This window comes from Myxine glutinosa, chromosome 1 (assembly GCF_964187855.1).
Source record: "Myxine glutinosa chromosome 1, kmMyxGlut1.1, whole genome shotgun sequence".
Classification (NCBI taxonomy): domain Eukaryota; kingdom Metazoa; phylum Chordata; class Myxini; order Myxiniformes; family Myxinidae; genus Myxine; species Myxine glutinosa.
The window spans coordinates 279,546,427-279,563,945 of record NC_136261.1 but is presented as its reverse complement, the minus strand read 5'-3'; the positions used below and the strand labels follow the sequence as shown (position 1 = coordinate 279,563,945).

Genomic DNA, 17,519 nt, shown 5'->3' with positions numbered 1-17,519 from the left:
TTACACCCTTTTTGTACATGTGAAAAAACAATCGCTTTTGAAGGGAGGGGGCAAGGGTTTATGGAGGCCGCGCACCGGGTGTTTTGGGTATTAAACCTTCCCGGGAGTTCCCTGAATCCACCATCGTGAGTTTTAATTATTCTAGCTGAGTGTTTTGAATCATTATCTTGTTGTAAGATGAAGTTTGGACCAATAAGTCTTGCAACCACTGGAGAATGCATGGCGGATAAAAAAAAGTTTCTTCCTTGCTGCAGTTAATACACCATACATTCTCAGCAATCCAACACCAACACCACTTGAGGTGTGTGATATGCACCCCACACTTAATAAATCCAACACCACTTGAGGATATGCACCCCACACTTGAATTGAATCTCCTCCATGCTTAATTGTTGGCTTCAAGCAATTGGCTCTTAATAACCTTCAGTTTTTTGTCATCTCACATACTGTCTGCAATTAGATCCAAATAACTGAAACTTTGACTCGCCTATCCAAAGCACCTTTGACCATTGCTCCAGAGTCCATTTTCTGTGTTCTTGTGCATATTTTATCCATTTAGTCTTGTTCCCCTTTTTTAACAGAGGTTTTCTTCCTACAACACATCCTTAAAGTCCTGGGTTCAAAGGTGACCTCCATACTCTTGATGGATGGATAACGACACTTAAGCCTTCTGCCAGTTCTGTTGTCGATTCAGCGCTTGTCTTCTTTCTATTCCTTAAAGACAGTATCTAAAAGGGGTGCGCATCCTTGTTACACAGCTTTGTGGGTCTTCCAGTTCTGGGTTTGTCAATTACATATGATGGTCCTTTGTACTTGTTGATTATGCTTTGGATACCACACCTTGAAAATCGAGTGACGCAAGCTATTTCACCATTGTTTTCCTTCTTTATGCAGAAACAATTATATGGTGACATTCTACTGAAATTTTAGCCATTTTGTTTAAAGCTAACAGTTAATCCTTACATCTGTATTCTGCAGTACAATAAGTGAGCTTTTAGCTTTATAGGTGTGTAGTAGAGAGGAACTCATGATGTTAATGACAGAACACCTGACGATGAGTAATTGTACACCGCTCCTTTCCTGTTCTATCCTCAGGCGTTGCATGACATCATCGCCGGGCACCGAAAGGGGCCCGGCGATGACGTGTGTTGAAAGGGAGTACTCAGTTTTCACTCCGGTTTCTTGTTTCTTTGTTTGTTTGTCCGGGCGATATCTCAGCCATCCTTTGAGCTAGAAAGCTAAAATTTGGGCACAATAGTGAGCGCGTGCTTTGGCAAAAACAGTATTTTTTGTTTTTTGATTAATCAATTAATTGACTAATTATTTTATTATTATCGATTTATTAAATACTTATTTATTTTCTTTCTCATCTGGGCAATATCTCAAGTGCCTTTTGAGCTAGGAAGCTGGTATTTGGACATGACAATGACCAAATGATTTGATTGTAAAGGTTATTTATGATTTATTGATTAATCAATTAATTATATCATTATTGGATTAATTATTTAATTTTTTTTTAAAGTTACAGATTCAGATGAAACAGTAGTGGTTTAGGTATTATATTAGCCAATTGTTAATAATTTCATTAATTTACCATTCGTATTTATTTATTTTCATTATTTATCACTTATTTATTTTCTTTCTCATCTGGGCAATATCTCGGGCACCTTTTGAGCTGAGAAGCTGATATTGGGACACGACAGTGACCAAGTGATGTGGCTATAAAAGATATTTTTGATTTATTGATTAATTATTTATTGATTAATCAAGTAATCAATTAATTATTTAATTAACTTTCAACAAGTTAGTTTCAGATGAAACATTGGTGGTTTAGGTATGCTATTAGCCAATTGATTAAGAAATTAATTATTTTACGATTATTATTTATTTATTTTAATTACTCAATTAATCAATCAATTATTATACACCTCTCCCTCCCTTTACCATCTCTATGTGCTGCACTGCTGTATCGCCAGGTGCCTAAGGTGCTCCTGCAATGTTGCACGCTGGAGGATATGTTATTTATTTATTTGCCATGGGGCAATTCCACGAGAAATGGTCCGCAGAGGTCAAATTTCAAATTTGACTGAAAAAGTTCATGTTATGTACCAAATGAAAGCTGAAAACATGTACTTTCAGATAATATCAAGATCACTGAGTTAGCTTGCTCTGTTGGCTTACATCACTCATTGCAATTAATGAAGTCATTCTACTGAAAAGCGCAGTAAAATTGGCCCTCGATAATGCAAAGAACTATTAATTCATTCATTCTCTCAATTCATTGGTATGAAGTCAACAAATGCTATCCATCAGAAGCTACCTGTATGAAGATTATTTCAAAACCAATTGAAAAAATATGAGTTGTCCTTCTATGCTTTAAAATTAAAACTCAAATTAGGAGTCAGATGTCACTCCGTGACATGTCACTCCATAACGAAAATTTGACATTTGGTTACTTTTCTCTTTAACTGGGTGGATGAAAAACCAAATAAATCCAGGGTCATTAAGAACTTATACCACCCAATCATTGTACAGTATAATTTTTTTTTTTTTATCTACAGAAAATAAATTAAAAAGAAAACTTGTCACTCCGTAACGTTAGAGTGACTCATTCTGTCAAACAATTGATAACTCAGCCTGAAAAATGTGGCGGCAGAGTAGCTGTCCCAGAATTCATTGCATGCCAGATTTTACTTCCATATGACAAGTTTCAAGTTTACGCGTGGTCATCTTGAGCGGTTTTGAAATCGGTTTATATCCAGCAATCGGTGAGTACAAACTACACCTCTTTTGTCACCTGTGGATACGCGTCGAATAGGAAAACTAGATAAATAACCGCGCCACCGCGGACCGCCAACTTTGCAGTGGACAAGCTAAGTGAAGCCGCTTACAACCTCTACTGTCAGTTTTTGTGGCCTAAAACATTTCATGATCTTTTAGATGATTCGTAGAAGGGTACGGTGCAATTCATATGGATAATTTGTCGATGCATTCATATTACAGAAAGGATGCCATTGACTGCTGCCGAGCGACAAAAGCGTTTTCGAGACAGGCACAAGGAAAAATGCAGGGAGCTGGATGCGAAACGCAAGAGAGAGGCGCGTGCTGCTAATGTTGCGAAGGCAAGGGAAAGTGAACGTGTGCGTCAGCGGAGATGTCGGGCGAAGGGCAAAATCACTGTGAGTCCTGTTCCAACTTCTTGGTCTCCTGCCTACAAGAACAGCTCCAGCATCGGCAAGGCTGTTAAACGAGCTCGAGAGGCCCTCCCGAAATCACCGAGGAAACGCAAAGCTGTTATCAGACGGCTTGCTGTCGGAAACGAACCTACCCGACATGAAGTTGACACGGAAAGCAAGTATGCTCCCGAGCACAAAGTTCCTGCCGATGTTAGTGATGCTGTTAAGAAAATTTATGAGCAGCCAGATATTTCATGGATGTCACCAGGGAAGAAAGACTTTGTGGTCATTAAGACTGGGAAACGGAAGGACAAGGTACAAAAGAGTTTCCTCATGATGACAATACGAGAGGCATACAGTTTGTTTTGTGAGAAATATCCAAACATCAAGATCAGCTACTCCAAATTCGCAGCACTTCGTCCAGCCAATGTATGCCTCAATTCAAAGTTTCCGCACAATGTCTGCCTCTGCAGATATCACGAAAACATGCGCCTCTTATTGGAGGCCTTGTCATCTCATGTACCTGGACTTTCGACCAACTTTCGTGAATTCCTTGGAAGCATTGTATGTGATCAGGATTCGGATAACTGCATGACAGGAAAATGTCAGGAATGCCATACCAAGTTTGCCACAGTGTATTCTGTCGACGACGAAACAGCTAACCTGCCGCTGAAGTGGTTTCAGTGGGAGACAATTGAGCAGCGGGCCACAAAAGAGGCTAAAGATGGGACTGTTCAGGATGCCCTGCATGAGATATGCAACCAACTTCCATACTTCAGCTTGCACTCATTCATCAAGAGGAAGCAGAGCTACTTCTTTGAAGATAGAAGGAAGGCAGTTGATGGTGATCGCGTTGTCGTCCAGGTCGATTTTGCAGAGAACTATGCTGCGATAGAACAGAATGAAATCCAGAGTGCTCATTGGAGCCACGTCCAAGTCACTCTATTCACAGTGTGCGCCTGGATTGATGTTAATGTTACCGAGTCTTTCGTTATTGTTAGCGATGACCTCCAGCATGGCAAATATGCTGTTCATACCTTCCTGTCCAATATCATCACCACACTGATTTTACGCCACCCCAGGATTAGGGCGATTGACTTTTTTTCAGATGGGGCAGCCAGTCAATTTAAACAGAAATTCTTGTTTTCCAATCTAACATTCCTTCAGGAATTGTTCAAGATTCAATTATCCTGGAATTTCTTTGCCACATCTCACGGTAAGGGTGCTGTTGATGGGATAGGAGGTGAGGTAAAGAGGAGAGTTTGGTTGGCAAATCTGGCTGGGGATCCTGTATCTGATGCAGAATCCTTCTTCCGCGTAGCAGCGGCACAGTGCAAAAAGATCGAAGTTTTATTCATCGCAGCAGGAGACATTGAGAAGTGACAGTCGCAATTGGACGAGCGCTGGCAGTTAGTGACGTCGCTTCCGAAAACACACCAAACACACTGTGTGAAACCTGTGAGGAAATATGTTGTGAGCGCCTCTATGTACTCAACAGCGGAACAATTTGAATTGGTGAGTCTTCACCCCGAGTGCCATGTATCATCCTTGGAATGTCAAAATACTGCTAGTCCAGCACCTGCTGAGCGCCCCAGGTCAGGCAGTCAACCCCAAGTGCACCCTGGTGACTTTGTGACTGTGCAGTATGTCACAAAAAAATCTAAGAAGTTGTTTGTTGGCCAGGTGACTCAGATAGTAGATGATGGTTGTTTGGAAGTATCATTTTTGCGAAAAATGGGCCTATCTGACTTGGCATATACATTCCCAGAGGTGGAAGATAAATCCTGGATTGATTCCAACCAAGTCGTCAGATTCCTTCTTCAGCCATCCCTCGACCATCGCAATCATTATGTATTTGCTGAATGTCCTTTGGGAAAGGGAACCTTTTGCAGGGCAGTCATGTGAAGTTTTGTGATGTGGCCAACTGATTAATTCCAAACTTTGTTTTGTTTCTGGTCATCCACTCGTAAATTGTTCTCAATTTCTTTAGTCTATTTCTTGACTTTTTTATATGTTTATTGTATATTTTCTCAGTTCAGATATTTTTTTTTTATTATTTATCTAAAGTGTTAGATGTTGAAACGCCAGCACAAGTCAGCTGGGTTCAGAATGAAAGCCTGGCGTTATCTAGAAATGATTTGTTGCTTTGGGAGAAATCTCAAAATTGACTCGTCACTCCGGAACGGGATTTTTCGTCACTCCGTAACGGGACTATTGTAATTATTTCAGAGTAATTAGGTCATGTCTGGAATTTTGAAACCCCTGTACTGAAGGCACAACTATTAGTGTATCTTCCCATTATTTCATTACAATTTTATAACTATTGTGAGAGCAGAGTTTTCAATAAATGTTGTTATTGTTTAATAAATGACAAAAGACAGTGTCACTCCGTAACACAGTTTTTGAATGTTAATTACTTGACAATGGTCCAACTTACAGGAACTCCATTAATATCTCTGTAAAGTGCAACTCTTCCTTTACAATATGATATATAGAGAGTAGGTACTAGTGGCTTTATCACTATGCTAGAGCAATCAAAGTTCACAAAAATGACTCAAAGTGTCACTCCGTAACGTCGTGGAATTGCCCCATGGGGGCGTGTACTTTGAATGGATCACTACTTGTCAATTACATTTGATTGGTAAATGTGATGGATTATAGTTACTACAACACTTAATATTTAGCTGCTCATATATAGTTTACTTTGAGTTGTTATGATCACAAGTTTTTGAATATTCCAATCAATGTGAATTAAAGATTGCTCTAAATCACAAGACTGGTTTATTCTCTCTCAAACTATGTTGTATTAATAACAGCCAACGTTGTTGTAATAGTAGAGAACACGAGTGGAGGCTTTGAGTAAATTGTTGATGCTCATAACATCCATATATTCTAACTCCTGAATGTTACTAAGACTTCTGCACAGTAGTGTACATTACATGATTTGCACCCAGTATTCGGGTTAACTTCATGAGGCAAGTGTTCAGATAGAAGCACCTGACCAACCCAAATGATTTGTTTATTTTGTCCCTGCACACGTTGTCACCTCAGCTGGTCATTTGGTGTGTTGATGTGGGAAATATTTACTCTGGGTGGATCTCCATACCCTGGGATCCCAGTGGAGGAACTATTTAAGCTGCTAAGAGATGGATACAGAATGGAACAGCCCAGCAACTGCAGTACTGAGCTGTAAGTATATCTATCTACGGTATTTATATTGGGGGTGGGAGGTGGGTGTGGAGGGGTGGGAGGAGGTAGTAGACTAATAATAGAACAGCCCAGTAAAGAGACCATGGATTATTTCAATTGGCTGTTATTTAACAAGACATATGGATGACCAATGACCATATATAATGAACTGAGGGAGGAAGCCAAATTGTCAGTCACGTGGGGGTATTCCGAGGGGTAGGGAGAGAGGGGGAGAGGGAGTGGACTTTCCTCGATTATAACTTTTGATTTTGAAAAATTAATGTCGTGGTGTGAATAATCTAACACATTCATAAATGATCATCAAATAGAAAAAATATATATGAGCAAATGAATATGATTTTAACCTTCCCTTTAGCTTTGACAGCATATAAATGAAAATTGACAAACAGGGCATATGCCCCATCATGCCTGCCATCTCCATACCTCCATTGGCAATTGATAATCACCTTATTTATGCTATTTAACCAGTAGGCTAAGAATTTGGCCAGTGCATCATACCACTGTGGCTTCGTCTTTTTCAATGCCCAAAACCAAAATACAGCCGCAACAGCTGGCTTTACATCCTCATCCATGGTGCATCCTCTGAGATGCAACATCCCCTTTTTACTGATGAGTGAGAACGGCTTATTCCTTTAAAGTTAGATTTCACTTCTCAGGAAAACAAATCCGGGATGAAACGCTATCACCTTAATTTTAATTTTTACTTATTCAATCTAAGCTTAATTTGGAAGATTAGGGAAGAGCATACAAGTATATTATTATGGCTCACGAGCTCACAAGGTTAAACCATTACGGTTAGGCTGTTTGGTCATTTAGATTGGAGTAACATTCATGAATCACACCATGAAAAGCCTGAACAAGTCTTTATTTACTTAGCAGGTTAGACCACCTTCACTGGGTCGTGTAATGGTTAGAGCGTCCACTCTGTCTGGGAGGTTGGTGTTTCAAACCCCTGCCGAGTCATACCAAAGTCTTTATAAGTGGGATGTGCTGCTTCCTTGCTTGACGTTCAGCATTTCAAAGGATAAGTGTATGGCCAATCCCTATAGGTTGGCATCCATAGGGAGGAGGAAATTCCTCTTTCGGGAATGAACTGCTGAGTGTGGTGAGAAAAGTGGTGCCATTGTAGTGACATCGCCAGTACTGATGTTTCATGTTGTATCATCGTGTCTGATCCATTGTCTCCAGCTTCCTGGTGATGAGAGAGTGCTGGGCACACATGCCCATGCAGCGGCCAACGTTCACCCAACTAGTGAATGACCTTGATCACATCCTCACGATCACCTCGCATGAGGTAAGAGCCCTGATGGTACAAATAGTTCTCATCTTTTTATCATTTCACACTCACTGTTTCCTTATCATCGAAATAGTGACACTTGCTGACTCCTGTTGCTCTATAGTCTATACTCTATAGTCTACACCAGGGGTCGGCAACCTTTTTGACATGAAGTGCCAGTTTGAAATGTTCTTGTTAATTAGTGTGCCATATCAACATTAAGTTTAACATTAAGTTTAATTTTGACACCACATCAAAAAAATATTTCCAACAGACATGGAATTTTATTCCATCCATATCGGCTACATGCATAGCAACAACATTTTAAAGAAACATTTACCGAACATCTACCGAACCTGAACCGCTTCACTGCAATTCCTGTGGGAAATGTGAGCGGGAAGCTGTACCGTCAATCAAATGTTACGTGGTCCTCCCGGTAACTACCTGGTCTTGGTGACCCCCGGACCGTGGGAGGACCCCGCCAGAAAGATCTCTGATTTATACGCTTTCGTAGCGCAATCAATATGAAAGACACAATAATTCAAGTCAATAAGAAACCCCACACCAAGGATCCGGATTACTCAATAATATATTCCCCAATCAATCAACAACCATCAACAATCAATCACCAATATTACTAAGATGGCCATCTCATATATTTTCCCCCTTTCCCCACTCACGACCCCTCAATGGTCACTGTCCCTCACAATGTCTCTGGGCCCCTCCAGACCAAGGTGAAGGTCGACTTCTCCGCACACGGGCGGTTGAACGAACCCCTGGCTGACGTGCTCCAAACGTGCACGTCGCGTACCGGGAACCGCTGCTGCAGCGCACACCTCCTTGCAAAGCAAAGCGGGCAAAGCAAAGCGCGGCTCGCAAAGCGCGCGAGGCCCAAGGTGCGACCCGTACGCGTCCTTGTAGACGTGGAGACGAACTGTGCCGGACGCTTGGTTCCGTGCACGAACCCACGGCAACTTGACGTGTAACCGGTAATTACCCCGCACAGGTAACTCCTCTCGCCAGACGGGCTTTCAAACGCAGCGTTCCCCACGCTGCTCAATATCGACACCGCTTGCGTCGGAGCTGGGCGATGAGAAGAAGAAGATAGCCGCTTCTCCAGGACCTCGTGTCTTGTTTTTCTTCTTCCGGTTCACTATCCCGTTTCCGGTCTCCTGTTATCCGGAGCCTCTCTAACCATTTAACCACAACAACCTTTAATAGAATAAACATTAATAAGCAATGACATGAATAGTAATTCACCTAAATCCGGGATCCGTAACACAAACTAAACAAGCATTCTGAGTATTGCGCTGCAATACATGTACCCTACCGGCATTGGGTAGCACTGTCATAGAAGACAGCATTATGACTCACCGCACTCCAAATTATAGTCCGGAAAACTGTTGGGGAAATTCCCAAAGTTCAAAGTGCCATAACTTTGTCAAAAATGATCGAAACGTCGTGCAGTTGGAACTTGATCTGTAACTTGTCATGACGAAACCATGTACCAAGTTTGAAATCATTAGCATTAAGAGTTTAGAAAAAAAAGTCCGGAAAGCTGTTCTTTGCGTGACGGACTGACGGATCGACAGACTGACAGACGGAGGGACGGAGTGCAAACCTATAGTCCCCTACGGTGTACACCGGTAGGGGACGCGTGTTACGAGAAAAACTACTACCCCCATTTTCCTTACTACCACCCCATAAAAAACTCAAAATAATGACGAGATCAATATTAAAACGCAGAAGGCAGCCTGAATGATAACAAAGAGTGGAGATGCAACCGCTGACCACCGGATGTTCACAGCACAGCCGCTCTTACAGCACCTCAGGTTGCCACGAACGGCATATTGGAAGGCACCAAGCCTGCATCTCCTGTTTTATATCTGTGATTATTATACAATTCAGAATAATGATGATTAATAATATTCAAACTCAGAAACCAGTCCAAATAATAATAATGAGTGGAGATGCAGCCTCGGACCATCTGCTGTGAACAACACCACTGTTCTTACAGCACATCCGGTTGCCGCGAATATTGTGTTTGAATGCGCCAGGCCGGCATCTCATGTTGTGCATCTTTGATTATATTATTCCAGTAATAGAATTTGGAATTGGAATGGTGACTCTGCTCTGATCCATCTACCTCATCACCCTGCACAATCACACCGGAATACTGTTATAGTGCAACACGTGCAACAGCCAATGGCTGTTCAATAGGTGATTTGGCATGCAGCGGAGAGGGCACTGCTTTCGCCAGTGTGCCAATGACTACGCTGCCGCGTGCATTTTACCGAACTATTTCGCCGTGTGCGAAATAGTTGCGTGTGCCGTGCATGAGCACGAAACTCATGCTCGTAAGTTTTACAGATAACATAAAGGAGTATTCTCACATTTAAATAACTGCTGTTGGTGGCCATTTTGGATTTTTGCTAATATACAATTCTGCTCAAAGTTGCCAGGGCTGTATCTGCCGATTCTAATTTTGTGCATCCTGAAGTGTAGGAAACTAATAGAACACCGACCGATTCCTGGTTTGCTGTAATACGATGCTTTTCCGCTACACTGCTTCAATTCAGCTGTTTGTTTTTTTTAACTCTGGCATGTTAGTTTAGTATATCCATCACAAGGCCACCTCCTTTGATCCCCATAATCCTGAAGTTCTTGATCACTTTTCATGATGTGATTATGCAACCCATTTGCATAATGACAAAACTATTTGACACTTCAGTGGGTTGCTTGATGACTGAATGGGTTGTTTTCCTAGGAGTACCTGGACCTGGCTGCTCCATTTGAGCTCTGCTCTCTCAGCCTTCCAGGGACACGTAGCTCATGTTCCTCTGGCGATGATTCAGTCTTCTCTCACGACCTTCCAGATGGAACAGCCTCTTGGCAAGGACCAAACACCACGTATCCATCACAACCATGATGATAACTCTTCTCCATTCTTTTGAAATCTATGTCCTCCCTCAAGGGCAATCGATGGTGGTGCCTTTTAATGCATAGTTGTGTGTATATTTTTTTATTGATGCTGATGCAAGTCAGCAAGCAGTATAAGGGATATGTATAGAAATGATGTTTACATGACCTTTTTCATTATTACGATACAATCTTTCCATATTCAAAGACAGAAGGCAGGAATATGCACCATGAGCACTCCCATCTCATTGTGAGCCACAGCTGTTCTCAATTTTCAGATCGATCCAGTGACCAACCACCAGAGAGCTGGGCCCAGTTGCTGGAAGCTCGGATAACTTAACCAGGGGATAAGAGCTAACCTGAGGTTAAAATTCTTATCCAGAGGATAACTACCCGATGGATAAAGATGGATAAACTACGGTTGGATAGCTATCCATCAGATAAGGGATAGCTCATCTTAGATATCTTAGATAGATAAGGGATATCCACATCATAAGGTGTGGATAAACTTTTGATTGGTAGATGGCAATGTCCCACAATGCATTGCACTGTCTCGTCTGCTTGCAAAGCTATCATGGCAGCTGAAGTCAAACATACTCGAAAGAGGAAGGCAAACCTTAAGCCCACCGAACGGGATTTATGCTGTGTTTGGCAACAGAAGGGAATGTAAAGGTCTGCTCGTACCTGCTGTGTCATCATACTCGTACCTGCTGTGTCATCATACTCGTACGTGTCGTGTCATGATGCTCATAACTGCCGTATCATCATGCTCATAACTGCCGTATCATCAGGCTCGTACGTGCTGTGTAATCATGCTCATACCTGCCGTGCGTACCGTATCGTGATGCTCGTACCTGCCTTATCATGATGCTCGTGTGTGCGCCGTATCATCATGCTTGTGTGTGCCGTGTCATCATGCTCGTACCAACCGTATCATCATGCTCGTGTGTGCCGTATCATCATGCTTGTACATGCCGTATCATCATGCTCATACGTGCCGTGTCATCATGCTCGTGTGTGCCGTATCATCATGCTCGTGTGTGCCGTATCATCATGCTTGTACGTGCCGTGTCATCATGCTCGTGTGTGCCGTATCATCATGCTCGTGTGTGCCATATCATCATGCTTGTACGTGCCATGTCATGCTCGTGTGTGTCGTATCATCATGCTCGTGTGTGCCGTATCATCATGCTTGTACGTGCCGTGTCATCATGCTTGTACGTGCCGTGTCATCATGCTCGTGTGTGCCGTATCATCATGCTTGTACGTGCCGTGTCATCATGCTTGTACGTGCCGTGTCATCATGCTTGTACGTGCCATGTCATGCTCGTGTGTGTCGTATCATCATGCTCGTGTGTGCCGTATCATTATGCTTGTACGTGCCGTGTCATCATGCTTGTACGTGCCGTGTCATCATGCTTGTACGTGCCGTGTCATCATGCTTGTACGTGCCGTGTCATCATGCTCGTGTGTGCCGTATCATCATGCTTGTACGTGCCGTATCATCATGCTTGTACGTGCCGTGTCATCATGCTCGTGTGTGCCGTATCTTCATGCTTGTATGTGCCGTATCATAATGCTCGTGTGTGCCATGTCATCATGTTCGTGTGTGCCATGTCATCATGCTCGTGTGTGCCGTATCATCATGCTTGTACGTGCCCTGTCATAATGCTCGTGTGCACCGTATCATCATGCTTGTACGTGCCGTGTCATCATGCTCGTGTGTGCCGTATCATCATGCTTGTACGTGCCGTGTCATCATGCTCGTGTGTGCCGTATCATCATGCTCGTGTGTTCCGTATCATCATGCTTGTACGTGCCGTGTCATCATGCTCGTGTGTGCCGTATCATCATGCTTGTACGTGCCGTATCATCATGCTCGTGTGTGCCGTATCATCATGCTCGTGTGTGCCGTATCATCATGCTTGTACGTGCCGTGTCATCATGCTCGTGTGTGCCGTATCATCATGCTTGTACGTGCCGTATCATCATGCTTGTACGTGCCGTGTCATCATGCTCGTGTGTGCCGTATCATCATGCTTGTATGTGCCGTATCATAATGCTCGTGTGTGCCGTATCATCATGCTTGTACGTGCCATGTCATCATGTTCGTGTGTGCCATGTCATCATGCTCGTGTGTGCCATATCATCATGCTTGTACGTGCCATGTCATCATGCTTGTACGTGCCATATCATCATGCTTGTACGTGCCATGTCATCATGCTCGTGTGTGCCATATCATCATGCTTGTACGTGCCATATCATCATGCTTGTACGTGCCGTGTCATCATGCTCGTGTGTGCCATATCATCATGCTTGTACGTGCCGTATCATCATGCTTGTGTGTGCCGTGTCATCATGCTTGTACGTGCCGTGTCATGCGCGTACCTGCCATATCATCCATCGTATTAGCGTGCCGACATTGCATTATATTGCCGTGATCAGTAATGAATATCGTTTTTCTTCTATCGGTTCGCACCACACGCTTATTTGCTGGCATGATGACGTCGTGGCGCATGTGAATTGATTAATTAGTTCGTCATTAATGATATATGATATATAGTGTTAAAATATTTCTATCCAAATAAGACATAGGTCGACCAACAAGATAACTACCTCGTATAGGTACTTGCTTTACCATAAACACTCTGAGTCAATAAATGTTTTATCACAGTTCCCGGCTATTATACAGTCGGATAATTTAACCCCTATACAAGAGCTATGTTGTGTTTAAATTTCTTATCCCATGGATAACTAACCGATCCACAGTTGTTGAAAGGCTGGATAAAGTGTGGATAAACTTTCGATTGGTCGATGGCAATGTCTGGCAATGCGATGCACCGTCTCGTCGGCTTGAAAAACAGTCATGGCGGGTGAAGTCGGTCACACTCGAAAGAGGAAGGTAAATTTTGCTCCAACCCAATGGGATATGTTGTGTCGGACGCCAGATATAAAGATCATAAGGAGTACATTTCCCAAACCCTAATGAATAATGTGAAGAAGAGGAAGGCCCGATTGACGATTGCAGCTGCCGTAAACGGTGTCGTGTCGGAGACGACTGTCGCTCGACGGAGGGAGTGAAGGAGAAATGGTTCACCCATTGTGTAACGTAACTCGACAGACATCCATCGATTGTTGGAAAATTTATGAAGTCTCAGGATACAGGCAACAATCTCCACAATCCTTATCACCACAGGAGATGATTTATCCGGGCTTCGAGCAACCGGGCCATGAACTCTTAATGGTGAAATTGTGGAAAAGCCATTTCAGTCCCTCTCCACAACCCTTTCTGCGTTTGCTTTGGACTTGCAGCTACAGTACTTTCAAATTGAAGAAGCTACAACTGAAGCTAAATTTGGAACAACGCTCAGCAACTCAAATGAAGCAGGACTATTGGTAATAAATAAATATATTTATCTTGAAACAATAGTTGGAAAGTCACTACAAATGTAAAAATGGAATTTCCAATACTTTGTTCCATCCACATCGATAAATAGGAATCGATGATCATATACATGAGCATCTGCCTCGTTAGCAAAATACGCTGAGCAATGTCACATTCATTCATTAGACACACGAAGTTATGCTGCATCAAGTATATTTACTCTAATGGGTCGGAAAACTTTATCGCTTGTCATGAACATATCAAAAAGTGGGTGCTTTATATTTGTAGTATCATCTGCCATTCCTGCCCAACATTCCATGCATCATGAAACTAGTAACATTTTTAACACGACAGCACATTTGATGCACAGCACCCTCACGACCGCACAGTTTGCCATTAGCACCACTTGTCTTCCTCGCACCGACTGTGTAGCATGGATATTATATGGTTTGTAGGTTTAAGTTATTGGCTTTTTAACCAAAAATATTTTTATTCATTTTCTTGTACCTTATGCTGTCTAGTTCACATCATTATTCCATTGAACTGTTCATTTGATTAAATTATCTAAACCATTTCCTGTGAATTTGTATTATGAGAAACACCCGCCTCCCAGGGAGCGGTCAGCCATGTGTATGTGCCTATCTTCATAGTTGACTTACATTTGTATTAAAAGTCTTTTTTACCTTAATTTTACATTTTCACACTCACTTAGCCTATGATGCTTTACACTCGGCCATGTTATTATCTTCACTATTATTATTATTATTATTATTACTATTAATGTTAATACTATTATTATTAAGTAACAGGGACCCACGGAACATCCATCCAATGTAAAAATGTGACTTAAATTCCTCAACTCTCCACCCTCATCCACTTGCCAAACCCCAAGTCCTCAACCTCCCCCTCCCAACCCTGAAGTTTAAATCTCCTCTAACTCAAAGCCTTCAAACCCCTCACCACCGCCCCTCACCGCAACCCTTCATCCCACCTCAAACAACCCATCAAACTCCTCTTTCCCACTGAATGTCCTCAACTCCTCCTCGCCCCCTGCAAAAGACTCAACCTCGCCCTCCCAACTCTGTCCCATCTTTGCCCCCCACCCGGTCATCCCAACCCCAACTCTCTGTCCTCCCCTCTCTACTCAGGCTCATACAAATAAAAGGGCATTCCCACATTGATCATTACATATTTCTTCATTGCTTCATTGAAACAGCAGAATATTTAAGTCTTTCCCCTCCCCCATCATGCTATTACTGACTTCACAGAGACTGAGATTGAAACAGCAACAGCATGGCTCCGACATAAATTGTGCCAATAAATGACCCTAAATCAATTATCTCCTTCCTGATGCATATGCAGTATACACATCATTAAAAGTAAGTAATGACAGATGTTTTCTTTCACAATCTCCCAATATTCCCACAACTCCTCAGCCAAAGACCTTTATAATGACATGGGTTTTGTGGTCCCTGGTTGAGTCGTTTGAGAGAAAATAGTCGGAAATAATAGCAAGGACCCATGAAATCTTCACGGTAAAAGCTGTTACTCGGGAGAATGCCACATAATTACTTAGGCGGTGTATAGGCAACAGACCACTGCCTCAATCGCTCCAGAAAAAAAGGTCGGGTTTGAAGCAAAAACACACGCCCTACGTATGTGCATATATATTACATTGTGGTTATATAGCTCCGATAAATTCCAATTGCACTTGCCAATAAGCTGACACCAGAGGCATGAAGCCTAAGGACTGAAGCCTAAGGCCTATACTTACAGTGGCCTTCACAAGGCCTGTGAAGCCCTTTACAAGGCCCGGAAGCTCCAGCCTTTCGATATTTGATGATCCTTTTAACAGTCGCTCTGGTCGTTTTACACCGAAGAGAAAACCTGTCGGGAGGGCATGACGATTGTTAATATTGTTACAGACGCGGTTGTGGATGTTGGTTTACCGAGCTGTTTGGTATGACCGCGTCTGCACAGTTTACCCGATTATACTCGAACGTTGGCCGAGTCGCGCTACGCTAAATCAATTGAGGAAAGGACACAGCGGCTGGGTTAAAATGACACGACACCAGGGGTACAGTTCTCAAGACCTCCGGAGGAGGTTATAATATTTCGGAACGTTAGATTACAAGGACGAGAGAGACAGCATAGGAAGGTAGGCACTTAAATACGGTCTTATAGTAACCCCGACAGACCACAGATAAACAGGACAAAACTGACTCACACAGGGATTGATGGCAAGGAAGGGCAGGTAGTCGAGGCTCAAGGTGCACCTTGGCTCAGGGGCAGAATCGACCCGGTCCGGTCCAGAGATGCGGGAGGTCTCTCAGCGCTCGTAGGTGGCGACTGGTTCTCTTTACTTCGAGCTCGGGGCGCATCTCACCTCACATCCGGTAAGTCGTCGCGTATATCCGGCGGGGAGTGACACGCCCTCGGCTCGTTAGCTCCGCCCCAGATGGAATCGGCCCGTTGCTTCTTATTGGGTGCGGGGGGTTACCGGGCTCCGCCCTTGACGAGGGGCCGACAGGCAGCCCCTTCGTGGTAACCCCGTCGGCGCACATGGGTAATGGCGGCGAACCGAGCCGGAGTGAGGACGCACACTCCCTGCGCGCTGTTGTGGTAGTTGTTGTTGTTGTTGTTTCATGGGGAAGATGGGAGGAGGTATGGGGAGGTCCTAAACTCACTACTGGTGCCATACAATCACATTCTGGTGCAACGAAGAGTCAGAATTAATGGAAACGAGTCCTTAACTGACATAGACTAAGAATAACTAGCAAGATGTCCGAAAGTTGTCTACGTGAGATGCGGTGGACCTGGGCACGACATTTAATGGGGGAAGAAGGGGAAGGTCGGTTCTACAGAGTGTTGTTTACAGACAATGGGACTAGGGAATGGGGGATTGGGGATAGTTGGGGAGTATTGGGGAAATAGGGGAATATTTACAAGCGGATATGGAGGCCAAATCCCATATCCGCAACATTGCACCCTTCTCTACCCTCGGGGCATCCCGACCCGATAAATTTTTACCTATTTTAGTGTGGCACTCAGATGTAGTTCCCTCTACTATTAACTCTACCCTGAGTGCGACAGTTTTACAGATATTCACAAATGAGTAAATATGTCCCCCTGCGACGTTGCACCCTTCTCCTCACAGAAACACACCCACAGGATAACCGAATCGCGGAAAGAATCCTCAAACTAAACATACAGCCGGTAGGGAGCATTATTTACACAAGACTACGCTGATATTTACACTACGATCCAGGACCTGTTTTTGGAGGAACACATGCAGATGTTATGCATAGAGAGAGCACGCATGCCAGCATCGATACACCAACCCACGAGTGCTCTGTGGCCTTACGGCCTTTAATAATGTGCAGAGCACCCCTTCCAAGCACCAAAAGCACCACCCCATCACACAGTCAGCACCATCCGGTGCAGTCACCATTGTTCATTAAAATAAAAACAACAACCCCTAACCCTGCAGGTGTCTCTTGCTCTTCGTGTGGTGCACTTGGCCTTCTGGCTTCTTTCAAAATAAAGAAAGGCG

The 17,519-nt window shown here is 43.3% G+C and overlaps 1 protein-coding gene across 1 annotated transcript in view; it reads left to right on the top strand.

Moving 5' to 3' along the window:
• Positions 1-14,540, top strand: part of LOC137438016 (fibroblast growth factor receptor 2) — a 150,340-nt gene extending 135,800 nt beyond the window's left edge. Inside the window, exons 15-17 of the mRNA XM_068132870.2 lie at positions 6,228-6,365; positions 7,575-7,680; positions 10,430-14,540. Coding sequence (XP_067988971.1) covers positions 6,228-6,365; positions 7,575-7,680; positions 10,430-10,591 — 406 coding nt within the window. The 3' untranslated portion in view covers positions 10,592-14,540. The remainder of the gene's footprint in view (positions 1-6,227; positions 6,366-7,574; positions 7,681-10,429) is intronic.
• The last annotated feature ends 2,979 nt before the right edge of the window (positions 14,541-17,519 follow it).